At 39.3% G+C, this 15,392-nt stretch overlaps 2 protein-coding genes across 14 annotated transcripts in view; both read left to right on the plus strand.

Annotated features, from left to right (window-relative positions):
- Window positions 1-4,445, plus strand: part of mcf2l2 (MCF.2 cell line derived transforming sequence-like 2) — a 101,243-nt gene extending 96,798 nt beyond the window's left edge. For 9 of the 10 annotated variants that reach the window (XM_056413860.1, XM_056413856.1, XM_056413859.1 and 6 more), the window contains one exon: window positions 1,498-4,445. In XM_056413860.1, coding sequence (XP_056269835.1) covers window positions 1,498-1,589 — 92 coding nt within the window. In that variant the 3' untranslated portion in view covers window positions 1,590-4,445. The remainder of the gene's footprint in view (window positions 1-1,497) is intronic. The other variant, XM_056413861.1, reaches the window with a different exon arrangement.
- A 10,482-nt stretch (window positions 4,446-14,927) lies between these two features.
- Window positions 14,928-15,392, plus strand: part of ect2 (epithelial cell transforming 2) — a 53,188-nt gene continuing 52,723 nt past the window's right edge. For all 4 annotated transcript variants that reach the window (XM_056415068.1, XM_056415069.1, XM_056415066.1 and 1 more), the window contains exon 1: window positions 14,928-15,213. The gene's annotated coding sequence lies outside the window, so the exon portion shown is untranslated. The remainder of the gene's footprint in view (window positions 15,214-15,392) is intronic.

Here is a 15,392-nt window from a genome sequence, read left to right on the forward strand (position 1 = left end):
AACTAAGTATTATTATTATTCCAGTTGTCTGACATTGTCAAAGTGCTCAAAGATATTTTTTGTCAAATAACAGCCCAGTGGCCTTGAAGAAATGTCGGCCATGTACAAACTACGGATAAGTAGAATGTGGATAAATTCTTTTAGACATGTTGTCATCCTGGCAAGAAAATAGACATTGAGCAGTTTTTATTATGTGTTGCATGGTATAATAGATAATAATATAATAATATATATATATATATATATATAATATATAAGTATAAAGAGCAAGAAGGTCCACTAAGGGGTAGTCAAACAAATACAGGACAAATTACCCAGGAGACCACTGTTCATGTCCCATGTGAAACCAAAACTTTGTTTTATTTTGTTTACAATGCGCTTGTTAGCTAACGTACGAAAGTCGGTTCTTATTCATTTATGGTAGTTACGCTGTTAGGCTAGTTGCGTTACGTTGTTGCGTTACGTTGTTGCGTTACGTTGTTGCGTTACGTTGTTGCGTTACGTTGTTGCGTTATGTTGTTGCGTTACAGTGTTGCTTTACGATATAATATTATATATCACAGGAACCATGGTGTTTTTCTAACCTTAACTTTTTTGCCATAAAAAACCATAACCAATAATTCGGTTAAACATGGCCTTGAGTATTTGTGCAAGCGGGATACATAATGAGCCTGATATGAAATGTCTTTATAAAACCACATTCCACATTCAACGTATCCACAGATATTTGCAGAAATGTACATTGCCAACATTTTTTCTATTGCGGATGGGTTATTTTGTCGTATCGGCAATTAATTACTGATGCGATGATCAACCAAGCATAGAAACAATATCAATTGATTGCATAATCAAGTCACCATAGATTAATATATTAACTGAAGAGGACAGCCACTCCTAAGCTCTTTGCTCTTTCTCTCTGTTGTCTCGCTTCAATGTCCCCTCGATCCATCGCTCCATCATCTCCTCCCTTTCATGCCGGTCCTTGAAGTTATACGGCCTTGCTTGTTTTCTTATGGAGCTCTGTCCGCCCCTCTTCAAAACAAATTTCCCTTCCCTCTCCTCACTTGTCCTTCTTTCCTCGTCCTATTATCCCTTTCTTCTTTTGTTTTGGAGTTTTTTCTCATACTTGAGGAGGACAGAACTCCACTATCGAGCAGTTCATCTTCAGTATTTTGGTTAAGTGAGGCCTGTTTCCGAAGGCCCTCTTCACCTGTCTGTGTTAATTGCCCATGTCTACTTTCCCTATAATTCTTTATGCGATCTACTGGCTGATATTTTTGCAGATATTTAACGCCCCACAATGATGTCTCCTTGTTTTATCCTCCTATTACAGCTGCATTGTTTGGCATTGCAGTCCTCGCTGTGCATCCCCCCTCTTAGACACTGTGTTTGAATGCCACAGTTTATCCCCATGCTTGATTTATATACTATATAATAAGATGTCATATTGTATATAAAGTTGGAGCTGACTTGAGTCCGTCTTGTTTTTCCCCCCAGATATCTTCAGTGATCTCTGTACGGCAGCACTCTCGGACTCGGACGACAACGAAGCCAGTACGTGGGGAGATGTGTCTCAGGACAGCAGATAAACATGGCTGACTATTGTAGTTCATGTTGGACTACAAGCAATTTTTGTTGGATCACAAAATAGTTTTTCAACACATTTTCTGAACTAGACTTTTAATATCAACGACTCTTAGCTTTCTACTTGTAAGTCTTCTTTAGAACTACAAACATGTCCTGCTATTGTATTTCAACTGTCCTTTTTTCAGAAACTTCTCAGTGAAGCTTCTGGAAACAGCTGGTACCTTCAGGCTGATGGCCAAAGTGGGAAAAGCTATCGAAGACTTTTGATTCCAGGGAGTCCCAACTTTCATTGGTCCATGGAGAACTGAAGACTGCACGGATGTGGACACTGAACTTCACATCCAGTCAGATGAATTTAGAATATTTACTTCTGAAAATGCAATTTCAGGCTGAATAGCGGAAAAATCGAATTCCTTTTCTGACTTGCAGAACTTTGAGGAAAAGGATAAATTCCACGTGCTGGTTGTGAGCAATATATTTTTACATATGGTTTAATCTATTTGGAAATAACTTGAATCATGTCCTCACAGGTGTTATACAGATAAAATGTTTTGTTTTGGACAGAATCTTTTTAATATGGTTTAGCAATGCTCTCCTGTTGGGCATCAATGAACAAGTTGTGTCACTTTTGGAGGAGTAGGTGAACAGAACAGCCTTTGGGAGGGATGTACTATATTTACTTTATATGACCATTCATATAAAGCAAACATAACAACAATAAAGGTCATATCGGAATATCATTTCAATTTAGTTTTCTGTATATGGCCCAATATCACAAATTATGAATTTGCCTCAGTGAGCTTTACAATCTGTACACATACGACATCCCTGTACCTGGACCTCACATCGAATCAGGAAAAACTGCCAAGAAATAGAAAAAAAACATTCACGAAAAAGGGAGAAACAGGGAAGAAACCTTCAGGAGAGCAACAGAGGAGGATCCCTCTCCCGGATGGACAGAAGCATTACAGAGTTATATAAACACTTTCAATGAATATGACAGAATATATGAATAGTTTGTAGAAGGCATGGACCACGATCCAGACCTCCATGATCCATGAGAAATAAGGAGGTAGAGTCACACTGTATTTTGTCACTTGGGGGATACAACTTTCTGCATCTGCAGTAGGCGAGGGTTTGCTTGGGTGTGAAATGAATGTTGTCATCAGAGGGTGTACAAACTGCGGACTTGTCTGGGCTTGTCCATGTGGCTACTCCGCTTAAAGTGCTAGGTAGTGATCTACTGCCCCCTCAAAGCAGACACCAGGATTGCTCCCCATCCGTGGTGTCCGCAGCTGTCGGTGTACAAGTCTGGAGTATAAACAAAGCTCAACTCTCCTTCTAGCTTTTGGCCTTCAGAGAAATATATGTGTATATTTTGTGTCCAGACCAGCTTGTGTCTGTCTGCCTTCTGCTGCAGAGCAAGATACTCTGTGCAGCTTGTATAGGGTCGCTTGTTAATCCAAACCAGCTTCCTGCTGTGTCCACAAACAAGGCTGAAAACTCACAAAAATAGAGTGCAGGACATGATCAATAATTCATAGAGCTGAGCGTAACTCCAGAGTTGAGTTGATTTGTCATCAAAAGCCACCTCTTTTGTATCACACAGTTGTTTGACTCATTGTTCATTTACAATGTATTGATTGGTGAAAGAAAGAAAACAGAATTTACTAAGTCAGAGGTGCAACAATTAAGAACATTGTTAAAAAGAAAAAGAAGAACAAGTTATTTTCAAGCAGAGCATTTTGTTGAGGAATCAATCATAATGTGTTTATTCATTGTAAATGCACAGATAGAAGAAGCCACTTGGCTTTGGATGGATTTTTTTTGTTAGCAAGCAGCACCTGGACTGTTTCCTAACATCAGCTGCATAGGTTTCACCTTCACAGAGAGTATATTAGCACTTCACACAGAGGGCTCATTTAAGGAGTAATTGTAAATAAAAGTCAGTGTTAGTATATTGTTTCATTGGGGGGGTAGAGATCCATTTTCTGAATGACTGCTGTATTGCTGGGACACGGCTTATCAACATTATGTCATTTCTACTGACGGATTGAATTCTGTGGACTGTTGACTGATAAATCTGCAGAGAGATGGTAGGTCACTTCACAAGAACATTGATTAAAATTTACTTTGTAACTTGTTAGAAAAATGTAAAAAGTTTATCACAAGGCTGAATGTATTAACCTGTATACATAAATACATGATAACTGAATACATGTCAAAGTGCAATTCTGAGTTACTCTGTGAGAATACTACAGTCAGTCACTGGGATCAGTGTTTAAAACCAGTCAGAGGTGGTTTTGATAAGCAATTAGAAAGTGAATGGATGATGCATAGACAGATACATATATGGATGGATGATGTAATGATGGATAGGTGCAATAGATGGATGGATGAATGGATGAGTATATGGATGGTTGGACAGACAGACAGATGGACAGATAGATATTTTGACTGTAACTTGGTTATTAACTGGAACAGAACTCTATTAAAAGTCATATACATTTATATTAGTCTCATTGTAAAGAAATACACTCCTCTTGAACATGTACATTTTGTTTGTCCTCTGCTCAATGAAAGATATTGTATCTTTGTAAATAAATATTTCTATTGTACTGCATCCTGCTGTAAGCCTATTATAGAATGTATGAAGTCTGTATATTGTACAATATGTCATTGCAATGTCCATATTGATTAATTATGATCAGGAATTTATGATATTCATTTTATCACCTTGTTCTTTTCTTTTTTTGTATTTGAGACATAGTCCATTATTCCAAACTTAATAATGCATGTAAGACTGAGATTTGAAACAGAGAGGTGCTTGATTTAAAATAAAGATCCCATTTATTATAGACCGTGTTACATCCTGTTCTTCCAGAGCAAGAAGACCACATACAATCAGACACTACATTCACCAAGTGAGCTACCAGATACAATGATGCAGTTATTATACATAAAAGAAGAAATGTTTTCTAAGAAGAAAAACTATTTGGAATACATTTTAGTGGGTCTGCTTTGTGCTATAAAGTAATCCAACCTAGTCACCATGTAGTCAACCTTTAGTTTGTGGACAACGGTTTTGACCTGTTGAGTTTGGAATTTTAGGGTAAAAGCTTTAGACTGCTTTATGGTCTATGTGACTCTAAATTAACCAGCATTGACTAAATGAACATCATGCTGTATTGAAGAAGACTTGAAACTAGAGATTGAGACCATAAACTTATGTTTACGATGTTTATTGAGGGAATAAATGAAGAGAGAAGTCATTTCCCCAAAGACTTTGATACAATAAGTTTAAGGCACTTCTATATTGGCTCCACTTTTCAGAAGTTGACGTTCCCTTTTGAACACATTTCCCACCAAAATGGCCCTATTTTTTGTGAACACCTGCAGAAGGGGCCAGTATTCTCACTGATGCTGTTTGTTTATTGGCTGAAAAAGGTGTGAGGGTGGTTTACTTTTACAGACCCGGCAGGTATCAGGGGTAAAATATGTGGATGGTTGGAACAAACAAACACAGGACTTTTCTCTGCATGTGTGAAACTAAGTCAATGATGACCTATTTGACCTTACTTTTGTTAAGTAACTAACATACTAATCATGCTGCAAACTTATTTAATGTAACAGTCATACTTGTTTTAACCAAAACCTTGATACTTTCCTAAACCTAACCAAGGAGTTTTGTTGCATACTTCAACCTCAAAACTAAGTAATTTATTATGCATGTATATATCTATATATATATATCTATATATATAGATATATAGATATATATATAATGTATTTACATTGCTTTCCTATATTAAAAATGTAAAAATAATTAAACAGTAAAAGTTACTAATATACCCAGAGCTCAAACCCCAGGCTTCATCCTAATGCAACACAATATGAACACCCACATTCAGCAGGGAAACTATGAGAATGAGAAAACATTGTTTCTGCTGATCGGAGATGGGAGCGTATGCACTGCAATGCTCAGCATCCACAAGTGGGAGTAAGAAAAAGCAAAGTGAGAATGGAAGAGATCTATTTCCAACACCGCGCTGTGTTCTCTATTTCACAGACAAGACGTGTGTCAAGAAAGTATGGCTCTTCAAAGGAGGTGTTATTAAAGTCTGTGCCAGCAGGCGGTGGGTATCCTCTCTGCATATCATCACAGCTTATTAATTATGATTTGAGACTATTGAAATTAAATGTAATTATTTATATTTCTGGATTAAAAGATTAAAAAACCAACAGCAACAAAGATCAATCTGTATCTATTCGTGCCCTGATGGAAGCTCCTGGATCTTAACATGTAGTAGATGTGGAGATCCAAAACAAGAGTGTGTGTCTTTGAGATGACACTTCACTCTCTCCCCACACAGGTCATTAAGGGTAGTACTAGTATGTATCTTATGGCACAGCTGTATAATGTCACATTAAAACCATTCAAACCGCCAACAAAGCAAATTTGTTGTACTGCAACACAGGCCCAGGACGAGCTTCCAGGGTCACATTGATTCAGAGAATTGGCAGTCTGTCTGAGGAAAATGGTTGTAAAGTTAAAGTAAGCTATTTTATGAGGTCTTTTGAGGAAAGAGTTATGCTGTGTGTGTCTAGGGCTTTTATTGTGAAAGGTAGGAGCAAAAGGAGTGGAGCTGTTCTGTCTTGGCTCAGACTATAACATTTGTGAGCAAAAATCAACATGAAGAACAGTTTGAAAAAATATATGGATGTACAAATCAAATGTGTAAAGAAAACATTTTTTTTGGAAAAGGGCAGGTATTTTTTTTAAATGCCCGCCCTTTTCCAAAAAGTTTCCAATGATGGTTTCTCAGATGGTTCCACCTTGCGGGTTACCATATCTCTTCAGTGAGCCAACATACTGTACTATAATTCATATTCAGAGTTAGTTAAGAGCCTGTGTACAAGAACATGTGGCTGAATACAAGTAAAAGCCAAAGAAAAGACATGCATGGTTCCTATTTCCCTCCACAGGCCTCAGTACGCGATAGAAGTTAACGTCCTCGATTTCTCTCTTTGCCCTCTCGGCAAAATGTAAGGGGTCCAACTCCAACATGTCATGTTTGTAAAATATCTGATTTTTATATTTTTATAACGAGGCACATTAGAGCCAAAGGAAGACGATCATCCTATGCTTTAATACTTAACCTTTGGCACCGGCACAACAAAAGATTCCTCCCACATGCTAGCCACTTTCTGTTGTTCCGAGGAGGACTGAAAGATATCAAACAACACATCCCCCATTATGCCTTCAGAAACCAGGACTTTTCCATATACAATTACCTCATCTATTTTGATCAGGTTTGTGCCTGCAGGCCATTTTTTAAAATAGAAATCTCATCTGTAAAATCATACAGCAGTTAATAAAAGTATTCTGCCAATTCAGCATCAGGCTTCTCAAAATGAAACCTCCTCTGCATCCTAACCATGGACACGGTTCCTTTAACGCGTGCCCTTTAATTACTCATCCCTCACTTTACTTTCACACTTGATTTGAGCTTTCAACAAGTTCACGTGCCTCCCTCCTTTTATTGTTCCTCATCATAATAAGATTAGATTAGATTAGATTCAACTTTATTGTCATTACACATGTACAAGTACAGAGCAACGAAATGCAGTTTGGCATCTAACCAGAAGTGCAACAGAAGTATCATAATAAATACATGATATACAGGTTATGCGGAGATATAAATATATATTTCTGGGGTTGCTAAACTTGTGCAAATATTCAGTGCATATTAACTCGATAGTGCAACAAATGGCATAAAGTGTCTACAGTGCGGATAGAGTGGTGTATGATGATCAGAGGGGGGTAGAGTTCAAAAGAGTAACAGCTCTGTGGAAGAAGCTGTTACTCAGAAGGCTGGTCCTTGACCGTAAACTCCTGAAGCGCCTGCCTGAGGGCAGGAGGGAGAACAGTCTGTGAGCAGGGTGAGAAGAGTCCTTCAGGATGCCGCGAGCTCGATGCAGACAGCGTTTCTTCTGGACCTCCTCGATGCTTGGGAGTGGAGTACCTGTGATACGTTGGGCAGTTTTCACCACCCGTTGCAGTCTCTTGCGCTCCGCGACAGAGCAGCTGCCGTACCAGACTGTGACACAGTTGGTAAGGATGCTCTCGATCACACAGCGGTAGAAATTCACCAGGATGGCTGAAGACAGGTGATTCTTCTTCAGTGTCCTCAGAAAGAAGAGGCGCTGGTGAGCTTTCTTGACGAGGCTGGAGGTGTTGGTGTTCCAGGACAGGTCCTCCGAGATATGGGTCCCCAGGAACTTGAAGCTGGAAACACGCTCGCAATAAGACAGCTTATTCTGAATAAGACCATATTTAAGTGAATTGCTGATCCAGGACTTGATGTTCTTTGAGAAATCACCATATTTTAACAAAAGGAGAAGTAAGGAGAGGCAGTGTCTATTAGATAATCAAAGTCCGAGCAAGAGTATTTCAATAGATCCAAAGCAAAGCAGCCCTTCAGTTCCTGTCTTCAGTCCAGACCTGAATGACCCTGTTTGATTCTTCCTCTCTTCAGTCCAGACTCATAGGCCTACTTTAAGTGGGACCACATGAACAGAGCCGGGGTCTGATAAACCTGTCATCAGGTAAGATATATGTATTATTTACTGGTTCAATGCATTAGTCTTGTTGGACAAATGACTGGGAGACTGAGAGAAATGATTAACAGGATCAAACGTGCATTCTCTCTAATGTCCAGCAGGGAGCGACTCCTCTGGTTGTATAGAAGTCTATAGAAAATGACTCTACCTCTCTTTATTTATTCCCTCAGTAAACATTGTAATCGTGAGTTTATGGTCTCAATCTCTGTTTTCAAGTCTTCTTCAATAAAGAACGATGTTCATTAAGTAAATGATGGTCCATTGAGAGTCACATAGAGCATAAAGCAGGGTATGCTTTAGGGCGGGGCTACAAGGTAATCGACAGGTCACAGTCTGGCTGTTGTCTGTGTTTTTGTCTTATAAAGCATTGATCTAAATGGTGGTTGAGCTCTAGAAGGAAAAGCACAGCCACAAAAAGTGTCAACAACACCAGGAAACAAAGGAATCCACATCCATGATCGACATGACAGTGAGATCAAACAGAATCACAATCACAATCGTTTATTGGAAGGTGAAAGGTGCATAACAATAAACATAAAATAAAACATTAAAACAATACAAATAAGATAAACAATAATAGAGACGTCATTTAAAGATAAATATGGTAAACAACAAACAGATAACAGTATTTAAAACATGTATATATCATAAAATAAAAGTGGCAATTATATTTTAATAAAGAAAAGAAAAGATTTACAAGAGTGTTGATGATATTGTCGTGGGGGTGTCAGATGTTGTTGATGACAGATCCCCATTCATACTCTGAAAAGCAGACCACTGACTTCTGTGGTGTAAAAGCCTTTTCTATATGTTGACGTTTGGGATGAAATGCAGGCGTCATGTTCAGCCCTAGTGTCTGTCTCTTGTGATATAAGTGATCAGTGGCTCCTCAGGTGTTTGCATCATTAGCTTTCCAGCCGGGATCTGCTTCTCCATCAAGGCAAAGAGAACATGCTATACATGTTTAACTTAAAACATAATGTATTCTCTCTGTCTGTGACTGGTGCTAACTGGTTTATCTGCTTTCCACCGAACCCAAACAAAAACATAATTTAAAGCGGGAAAACGTGTTTTGTAAAGACTTTAAAGCTCCAGATTGTCAGTCTGACATCGAGATGAGATAAGGCTGCCATTTAATCTCAAAATTAGTGGTTTCATCCTGCCTCCCACTGTGCATAGGGATGATGGGTTAAATGCAGAGATCTTCTGTCGGTATACAGTATGTTTAATCTAAATCAAGTTTACTTTTTTTCTTCTTTTATGACGACTTACTTTTCACACTGTCCCCTATCTAACTCCTGGTGTAATACCTGGATATTTTAAAACTTAAAATAAAAAAGCAGTCAACACACCTCCCTCCCGTCAACGCATTTCATTTGACAACATGACAGCTTAGCTCGACAACTACTATATGGATTTCCAACAGATTTGGTATATATTATATATTATGACGTGTCTTTGCTACCTACGACTTGTTCATCTGAGTGGTGGCTGCTTGAACCTTTATACTGTGCTTTTCACACGGCGAAACTAAAATCCACCATCCAAAAAGAAGAAGCTGAAATTCATAGAACGGCTTCCTGAAACCAAACAAAAGCTGTGGACACTAGACTGTATATATAAAGGTGGATATATGTGTCCCATATCCCTCCCTTTGTACAGAACTGAAGCCCAAAAATCCTGGATACAGGGGCTTCCATCTTCCACTTTTGACATAATTTGCAGCCAGAGTCCGATCCAGGGAGTTATCTGTCTACCGCCCATATTCATGAGAGGAAATCATAGCTGACACTTAGACACTTATCCCCAAAATTGCTCCCGTAGCTGCGCCTGCGGTGTATGAACGTTAGTTAGTCCTGATGGGCAGGTGGCACCTTGCATTGTAGCTCCTCACATCAGTGTATAATTGGGAGAAAGATTACACGTCGTGTTTAAGAGCTTTGATTGGTCCACATAGAGATGAGATAAGGCTGCCCTTCTATCTGGATGCTGAGGCTGACTGACTAAGAGGATATAGAGCAGATTGTCCTTCAACCTCAAAGTTAGTGGTTTTCATCCCACCTCCTACACAATCCATGTTAGAACAGAAGGAGGAAGAGGGGGGGGGGGGTATTGCAGGTAGCTGGCCCACCAGACAGGAGGCATCGCAATGAAACTTGACTTGCAATATGTCGATTTTTAGTAACCAATTGAAATTATTTGACTACAATTGCAGTCTTTTCCTGTCAGAGGCCAGTCACCTGCTGTACAAACAAGCTGGCATTCAGTTTACCCTTTTCAAGACAGCAACATATTCACAGAAAGGTTGTTTGTCACTTTTTCCAAGAGGAAAGCAAATCTAGTCCGACATGTCTGTGACAAAATGACATATGTACGGTTCATAATGTATGTTTATGTTTTGAGCGACTCTAAATTCTGAACCTCAATGACAGTCGAGTATTTATGGAGAAGCCAGAGGGTTGTTTAGTCAGTCTGGCCAAGGAGCAGAGAGAGCGGTTGAGAAAGTAACATGATGAATATGTAGTCAGAGCGTTTCAGACACAGACAGATGTCGCAATAACCCTCAAAACTTGATAAACAAGTTGTGTTTGTGAAGAATCGGCACTGATCTCGGAGGATAGAGACAGAGTTTCTGAAAAGGTTTCTTTGTTTAGGTCTCTAAAGGAAAACATCCTGAACAATTATACACCACAGGTCAGAGTTCAATACAAACTGTAGATGATTGAGCCCTCATTAGTTCTCTTATATTATTGAAGGTATTGATTGAAACATTTGTAAATGCAATTAAACCCAAACCTTGGTATGATCCTGAGAATGGAGACACTTTGTAGCCTTAGCGCTGGGTATTGTCTGGAAAAGTCCGATGCTAGTACTAATACCAGTACCTTTACAAGTTTATAATTTACAAGGTTATTTTAATATCATTGTACTACAGAGTTTATCAATTTTTCTTAACAAAAAACCCCAAAAAACAAGCACAAAAGAACATATCCTCTATGGAGGGTGGAGGATGAATGAAGAAGTCTCACAGCCAGAGGAAAGAAGTCTGCTGGTATCTCTCTCCAGGCGGCAGCAGGTGAACAGCTTGTGACTGGGTGTGTCTTTTCATATCCTTTAGCTCTTCTCAGGCTCCTCTTGACTCCAACATCACTGATGCTCAGGATTTGGTACCACTGACGTTCTGAGTGGTTTTAACCCCCGCTGTCCTGACCGTGCACATCCCTGCTGAATGGGTTGGAGCTGCTGCCGTAGCGGGCCAATCACACAGAAATCCATGATTGCTTGCATTGGCTTACAGCAAAACCAACCCGCTTGCATCTAAATAATTGATAGTGTCCCGTCACCTTTGTGTGTATTCATATGTGTCTGTGTTTGGTGACTGAGCATCAAGGAGCAGAGGCCTGAGTCCGAACTCTAAAGACTTGGGGAAGGACAAAGCAGGAGAGAGGGGAGATAAGGTCTTGACAAAGCTTTGTTCCGCACAGAGAACTTCCTGAGGGCTGAATACAGAAAGACAGGCAGAGATTGTGTGTGCGTGTGTCCGTAAGATGACTGAAGGAGCAGTCCGACAGCCACAGGAAGGGAGGCGACAAGCATACTAAGGATTTCACAGCAGTCAAAGGAAAAGAAGAAAAGCAAAAAGGAATCGCTGGAAATGAATGTCTCCACTGCCCTCCAGAGCACACGCTGCTACCCAAAGGACCGCTGTTTGTATTTCTGTCTTTTTAACTTTGTGTGTGCTTGATTGCGTCATTGTGTGTACGTGCTTTTGTGTGCAATGTGACAGATGTTGGATATCTATTGTTGAAGCCAACGTCTTCACAAGGACTGAAAGATGAGAGACTCTTCAAACTCAGGTCATTCCAGCCTGCTGCTCCTTTATTAGACATTTTTGTGCATGAAAAACAGGATTCTGTAGCAGATTACAGTCTGGGGAAAGAGATTCATTTCAAAACATCCTCAGCTCATTATTCCTAAAGTTGAACAGCCACTGGGGCACAACCATGTTATCCTGAAAAAGTATGCACGGTAACATTTAGCTGCTTCGGAAATAAGACCTCATTACACTTGAGATTCTTCCATCTGTATTGTGATTGCATATCAGTATGCAAATGAGGTAGTTGGCATGGCACTGGGATCTGGGTCAGGTTAAAGGAAGCCATGGATGACAATTATTTAGGGACTGCAAGGGTCAATGGAGACACTTTTTAGCAGGAGTGTCCCTTCATTTTGGACAGCAGGAAGAGGTGGAGTTAGATCTTTTTTCTGAAGAAAATGGTCACTGTACAGACTGTACTTAGAACCTGTTGAGAACCACAATGTGAGCCAGACCATCCTGGACTGACAGCATGTTAACACTATGTTAAATGTTAATAGTTCTGTGGCTCCGCAACCACCAATCAGAAGGTCAATGGTTCAATCCCTGGCCCTCACAGCCGACATGTTGGTGAGTCCTTGGCCAAGATACTGAACCCCAAATTGCTCCTGATGGCTGCCATTGGTTTGTGCATGAGAATGTTTTTGGAGTAACGCAATCACCAGTGAGTGAAATGGGTGAATGCTGGTTTGTGTTGTAAAGTGCTTTGAGGGGTTTCTAAAAGTAGAAAAGCACTAAATGAATGCAGTGTATTTATCCTTTACCATTGAGAGGGTTCTACATTGGACAACAAAAGTGCAGTTTAATTGAATTGGTTCAAGTTAACTTAAGTAACTCACATAACTAACGACTGATGTGATAAACTGTCAACGTTTACTCACATGGGACTCGAACAGCGGTGCCCTTGACAAAAGTCCAGCATCTGTTTACATTTGTAAATTTAATATTTTTGTTGTTTTGATGTTCATTTTGTTTTATCTTTTACCTTTATTGTTCTCAGCACTACAACAATCCCTCATTTGACCTTATATAACAATTGTTCCAAAGACTTCCGCACAGTGAGTGAATAAACATTTCTGACCATCTTTACTGCCATTTCCACATTGCTTTATCTGAAACGGTAAACCAGCCATTGAGAAAAGATACATATTCAATAAATCCCAACTGACGCATGAGCTAAATACACATGTTAACGAGGGCGGGTGTCAGACCAAGAGTGAGGAGTTGTTCACAGAGTTTGTGTGGGATGACCGAGTGAAGTCTTTAGAGTAGTCTTGCATAAGTGTTCTTGCCCTCTAATAATACATGCATTTAGTTGGAGTTAACAGACTAACTAATAGGCTCAAATGTGTATTGCAGAAATAAATATGTAAACATAATATGGAAGACATTCTTTACTGAATAGAGGTGTCAGTATAATAATCCACATTCTAGGGACGGTCATTCTAAACTAGTTTAGGCTATAAATGCTGTGGTATGTGTCATTGGTTCATGCTATACTTCCTCCATCCAAATAACAGTGAAGGAAAGAGGGCAAAAAGGAAAAGCATAATAGGGCATCTTTAAGAAACAAAATAAAACTAGATTAGTAAATGATCCAATGAAATTAGCCAGCAGCACTAACTCTAAATTTACTCTAAAAACGTCCCCCAGCAGCTACAAGCCTATAGCAGCATATCTAGGGGCTGGACCAGGTGAACCTGATTCAGCCCGAACTATAAACATCATGTAGTGTTAAAGTTCTTTGACTTGTCAGAGGACTAGAAAAGCATTGTACAAGTACAGTTCCATTCATTAGTTAAGAGGAAATCAATGCAATGGCCAGAATTGTAATATTAAAACATATATATTTATTAGATTTTCGGGTCAGCATGTGTAGTTTTACTGAGGAATGTGAACAAATGCACGGTTGTATTTGTAGAGAATAGACCCCTACAGAAAACTTCTTATGTTAAATTATTCTTTTATTGTTCCTAAAACAATAACATAGAAATATACCCAAAACAGTTTCAGTGTAGGCCATTTGAAAGCCACCATTTTGCAACAGGCAAGTACATTGAGTTATTTCTATTCGTTTGCTTATTTGCTGGACTTCTACTAATCTAAATGGATATTGAAATCAAATAGTAGTTGCATTACACAAAATGAAAAGCAAAAGCAAAAGAAAATTATTATTTTAAAAATAGTTATTTAATTATGCTATATATATATATTTTATTTAACCCTTGAATGGTGTTCATATGTTTGTTAATCAGCTAGTGTTCATGGATCTGGTGGACCCGCTGAATAAAAAAAAAAAAATTGAACACAAGCAGACAATTTAATGTTAAAATACTCAACAGGTGTTTACTTCATCCTAATTACTAGCAATATAACCAGCATACATGGTTAATATTTTCCCTTTCCCTTTATTAGATCACATTTCTAAATGTATGTGCTACTCGTGTTTTAATTTGTTGTAAATAAAATGCATTGGAAATATATGAGTGATGCTACTGGGCACAGATTATCCCAGTACGTTGAATGCTGTCAGAAACAAAGTTTCGATATACCAATAATCCATGTTGTTTTTTCTTCTGGGAAAGTAATAACATATTTCCGACGGTCCGTGAATGCTGCAAGTCTGGGCAGCAAACGTAGTGCGCGTCGTGATTTGAATGAACAGACCAATCAGCGGCCGCGCCAGTCGGAAGCCGCTGGCTTTCCGTCACTTTTGCCCAATCACCGCGCAGCACCGTTGTTTGCCTTGCTTTTTGAAATGAGCTCTAAGAGCAGGCGGACACCTACTTGGGACAACTATGAAGTAGCGTAGTTAGCTGTCAACAAACGAAAGCAGCCACATTTCGACAATTTGAACTATTTTTAAGTATAATGAGCAACATGCGTCCACACCAGACTTGAGATTTAACGGAGATAGTGTCCTTCTTTTCTGAGTATTTTGGACCGAAGAGGAGTTCTCCGACATTATTTATTGTATTGTTGACTTACTCGCTCGGTAGCTAGCTCCGTTAGCCAGAGAGCGTATTGAACTAGTTAAAGCTAGCTCGGCCGCTAACGGCAGTGTCGCTCCTCTCGCTACCTTTCTGTTAGTCCCTTCTCTCGGGCACCAGCCGCCGGAACAGCCGGTAAGTTTGGTTCAATTTTAGCTAGTTTTAGCTGTGCTGTTAAAAATAAAGCTCAATAATGTAACGCTAAGCTAACCTCTGGTGAAGGCAGCCGACGTTTAAATAATGTCTTCTGTAAGCTAATGACCACTGCTGGCCTCATAGTTGAGACATTCTTCCCACTATGTTACACAGTGAAC

The sequence above is a fragment of the Pseudoliparis swirei genome, chromosome 5, assembly GCF_029220125.1.
Source record: "Pseudoliparis swirei isolate HS2019 ecotype Mariana Trench chromosome 5, NWPU_hadal_v1, whole genome shotgun sequence".
Taxonomy (NCBI): Eukaryota; Metazoa; Chordata; class Actinopteri; order Perciformes; family Liparidae; genus Pseudoliparis; species Pseudoliparis swirei.